Source organism: Triticum urartu, chromosome 2 (genome assembly GCF_003073215.2).
Source record: "Triticum urartu cultivar G1812 chromosome 2, Tu2.1, whole genome shotgun sequence".
Taxonomy (NCBI): Eukaryota; Viridiplantae; Streptophyta; class Magnoliopsida; order Poales; family Poaceae; genus Triticum; species Triticum urartu.
The window spans coordinates 2748370-2753224 of record NC_053023.1 but is presented as its reverse complement, the minus strand read 5'-3'; the positions used below and the strand labels follow the sequence as shown (position 1 = coordinate 2753224).

At 46.9% G+C, this 4855-nt stretch overlaps 1 protein-coding gene across 1 annotated transcript; it reads left to right on the top strand.

The window, feature by feature from the left end:
- Positions 1–2687: 2687 nt before the first annotated feature.
- Positions 2688–4526, top strand: LOC125534948 (noroxomaritidine synthase-like). Its single transcript, XM_048698005.1, has one exon. The coding sequence runs from the start codon at positions 2697–2699 to the stop codon at positions 4242–4244; it is 1548 nt and encodes a 515-aa protein (XP_048553962.1). The 5' UTR covers positions 2688–2696; the 3' UTR covers positions 4245–4526.
- The last annotated feature ends 329 nt before the right edge of the window (positions 4527–4855 follow it).

Here is a 4855-nt window from a genome sequence, read left to right as displayed (position 1 = left end):
TCAAACAAACCAATTTTTATGCTTTTGAAAATTATTTTGTGGACTTAGGAAACTAGTTCAGAGCCACATGCAAATTTTCAAAATTATTGGGCTTATATCTATTTTATAGTAAATACAAACTCAAATCAAATAGCTAGTGATTTAATTCAAATGCCCAAGAATAATTATTTCTGTGATTCCAAAAATATTGGTTTGAGTTATAGCTCTTGCCAATATTTTTAGAGGTAAGCAGGAACATTTTGTTGGGCTCATTTGAAACAATTTTTAATGTTGATCATTTTTGTTAAAGACTTCTGAGGCTTTTCACTTTCCCCAATTCAACTTTCAATAAAATTTAAACATGATGCAAGAAGATCAAGCAAGGACAACAGGGGTTGAACTAGGATGTGACAGGAGTATGGCAAGAAATCATTCGCAACAAGTATGTGGGATCCAATGCCATCTCTCAAATTCATTGGAAACCTAGGGATTCACATTTTTGGAGTGGTGTCACGAAGGCCAAGGAATTCTTCTTCCAATTTGGGACCTTCTTGGTTAGGGACGGTGCTCAGGTTCATTTCTGGGAAGATACCTGGCTAGGGAACACTCCATTAATGGTGCAATATCCGAGCTTGTACCGGATCGTCAGACATAAATTTGTCACGATCAAGCAAGTCTTAGGACACGAAAACCCCGATATTTCTTTCCGTAGGGATCTTTTCGGCACTCGTCTGACAACATGGAATGAATTACTCACTCGCCTGGAGGACATTCAACTGTCAGATGAGCCGGACACTTTTTGATGGAACTTGCATCAGAATGGCAAATTTTCGGTCAAATCCATGTATGATGCAATGGTTCATTCTGATGTTCCAGTAGATAACAGGAAATCGTGGAAGCTAAAAATTCCCCTAAGAGTGAAGATTTTCCTCTGGTTTCTTAACAAAGGAGTCATCCTAACTAGAGATAATCTGGCACGAGAAACTGGCATGGTTCCAAGACATGTGTCTTTTGCCAACATGATGAGTCTATCAAACATCTATTTTTGAGTGCAAGTTCGCTCGGGCAGTTTGGGCTATGGTCCAAGTAGCTTCGAATTTATACCCATCACGTAGTGTACGGAATATGTTCGGCAACTGGTTGCGGGGTATAAATAAACAATTTTCTGCACATATTCTTGTGGGAGCGGCTGCCTTATGCTGGGCAATGTGGCTTACCAGGAATGATGTGGTTTTTAACAATAAATGTGTCTCATCTCCTATGCAGGTTATTCATGTTTGTACACGATGGCTCCGTACTTGGTCTATCCTGCAGAAGCCGGAAGACAGGAACATTTTATGATGGCGTCTACATGGCTGGAGCGTACGGCCAGGGAGGTTTTCTACCCCATGGATGGCGGTGTGATTTACTGATATGATCTACCGCTCCTTAGGCTGGACACGATTTATTGCTTGGCATTGTATCAAATTATTTTATTTTTAGGGTACTCTGAACTTTTTGGTTGTGTGCATCTAGCTATGCAGAGGCCGGGCTTTTTTTCGATATGATCGTATCATCTCGATATATATCTATTCAATGAAAAGTCCTTTATCGAAAAAAACTGGACTCGGGTTTGTAAGTAGAAAAACATACTTGCAGTTAACTGGACTCGGGTTTGTAAGTAGAAGAACATACTTGCGGTTAACTGGACTCGGATTTTAGAGTGTAAAAAACAAACTTGCGGTTAACTGGAGACCACTGAATTATAGATCATAGTAACTAAATACAGAACCAAATTATCGAAACAAAACAAAATCTGGAGTATCAATTCCACAAACCACAATCGACACTGATACAAGATGAGAATCTACAGAGAAAAATTGATAAGGGCAGCACTCAAATACTTGAATATGTGAATCAGATAAACTGATCGAGAGCAGCAGGGCTGGGTCCTGGGAGCAAGGCGAGAAGAGGCGAACGGACGGCGTCGCCGAGGGCGACGATAACTGGAACGGCGGCGACTAATCTCCTCTAGGCTGTAATTACGGACTTGCAGTTACGATGGAGAGTAGTGGCCGTTGGGCATTGACCCTGTCACGGACCAATATAGACCCATATTGGATGGTTTTCATGGTTCGAACAGCACGGGCCACACATGTATGTGGGCGGTTTTTGAGACGCTCTAAGACTAGGCACAGTGGGAGTAATTTCAGCAGTAACATTGATTTCAACTCAACAAATTTGCTTATGTGGCAATGAGTTAATGAGGAGAGAGATAGTTTGAGTAATTTACTAGCTAGTTACTGTAACATCATATGTCCCAATGCAATATGAGTCTATAATCTAATAAATGAGTACTTATGTTACTACCCACTATAAAGGTATTAACATAGTCTAGGAATATGTGTATGTTATTAGTGTATGTTGCTCTCTATTGTAGCTAGTAATAGCATGTCACCGACGCTCTAGCTACAACCAACTGCACGTACGTGTGTGGAAAATAAAACAAAACTAAAACTAACAAATGGTGCGACGTTGTTGTCAGTACAACTACATCTCAATAAATTTTGTTGTCAGTACAACTACATCTCAATAAATTCGGACCATTTGGCTACCACCGTTGTTGGCTTGTTGCCAGTACAACTACATCTCAATAAATTCGAACGCGATTTGTTGATGACTATGTTTGAACCACCTCCGGTGTAGTCAAGAAGCTCAAGCATGCGATCTAAATACAGATGACTAGATGCAAAATTCTCTACACCATGGATTGGTTTCTAGGACAACTCCTTGCCCTCCTTTGCTGCTGCTGCTTCTTCTACTACCGTCATCTCCAGTCCAAGAAAGCATGCAAGGCCGAGCCGACCGAATGGCCATTGCTGGGCCATCTTTTCGGCTTGCTCGCCAACCTGCACCACTACCACGACTGGGCCACCGTCGTCCTGGCCGGCAGGCGCTACAACTTCCCGGCTCACGCGGGGCTCACCGGCGTTCGCTTCTTCCTCACCTGCGACCCGTCCAATGTGCGCCACATCTTCACCTCCAACTTCCTCAACTACGCCAAGGGCGAGGAGTATGCCGAGATATTCGACATCTTGGGCCACGGCATCTTTAACGCCGACGGCGAGTCCTGGCGCTCTCAGCGTGCCAAGTCCCAGCTCCTCATGGCCACCCCCCGTTTCCGCTCCTTCTCCGCACGGTGCACCCGCGACAAGGTGGACAAGAGCCTCCTCCCTTTCCTCGCGCACGTTGCGGACGCCGGCGCACGCTGTGACCTGCACGACGTGATCCTGCGGATGACCTTCGACATGACCTGCAACCTCGTCTTCGGGGTCGACCCGGGCTGCCTGCGGATTGGCCTCCCCGTTGTGCCCGTCGCGCGCGCCATGGACGACGTGCTGAACGCCACCTTCCTCCGGCACGTCTTCCCGCCGGCGTGCTGGAGCCTCATGTACCGATACGAGCTCGGCCCGGAGAAGAAGATGGCCGTGGCTCGTAGGACCATCGACCGGTTCGCCGCCGACACCATTGCCAAACGGAGGTCCGATCACGAGGTTGGCGTCAAGCAATCCTCCTCCGACATGCTCTCTTCCTTCATCAGCAGCAATGATGACGACGTGAGCGACGAGTTCTTGCGTGACACCGCAATAAACCTCCTGTTCGCCGGTCGGGACACCACCGGCGCGGCGCTGTCGTGGTTCTTCTACCTCGTATGCAAGAACCCGCACGTCGAGCAGAAGATCCTAGACGAGCTAGCACGGATCGCTGCCACCAAGGAGCAGGAAGACATGGTGGCGTTCGATGTCAGTGAGCTGAGCAGCTTGGTGTACCTGCACGCGGTGCTGTGCGAGTGCCTCAGGCTTTACCCGCCCCTGCCCTTCCACCACAAGGCGGCAATTGCCGGCGACGTGCTCCCGAGCGGTCACGAGTTGAAGGCCGGCGACAAGATACTCGTCTACTCCTACTCCATGGGGCGGATGGAGGGTGTGTGGGGCAAGCACTGCATGGAGTTCAGGCCCGAGAGGTGGGTCACCGACGACGGGAAGCTGAGGCACGAGCCGTCCTACAAGTTCTTGGCCTTCAACGCCGGTCCCAGGACCTGCCTCGGCAAGGACGTGGCCTTCACGCAGATGAAAGCTGTCGCAGCAGCCGTGCTGTGGAACTTCGCCGTTGAGGCCATGCCCGGGCACGTCGTGGAGCCCAAGTTGTCCGTTATGCTTCACATGAAGAATGGGCTCGCTGTCACGGTCAAGAGGAGGAAGGTCCCGTGTGTGCATGCTACCTAGTAAATCCCGCCGCCATGCATACAAGCATGGATGGTGTCATGAGGACAATGTCTGTGCTGCATTGTTTCTATCTTGAAGGTGTTGCTTTTGGAGAATTTCTTTTGTGGCCCGGTTGTTATCTTTGGTGGTGGTTAGAGTGGTGTTGTTGCGAGTTTCAATCACCGTGATAGGTCCTTGTTTTCTTTTTCTCTCTTTTTTATGTTTTCTTGCCTGTGTGCATCCTACAGAGCCTGGGTGTAATTGGTATCTTCACGCTATTAATATATTCCCCTTATTAAAATAGCATGGACGGTGTTGTTGCTGCTTGTCCATTAGCTTTTGTTCATTCTTCTTCTATTTTTTTTAACTGTGTGCATCTTTGATGTCTCGATTTGGTTCGATAAGAGTATATCGTTGTAAATGGGCGTAATTGGTCATATGGATTGGACTTACTTTATCAATATTATGTCATTTTATTTAAAGCATTATCTGTTTATCATGAACTTAATACTTTAAGATGTGTATTGGATAGCGGTTTTTGGGATGAAGTACAAATAGTGGATGCAGTTGGATTATGGGTCTACTTGTCACGGTACACCTATATATTGATGGACGCGTCTAGCCGGCGGCCG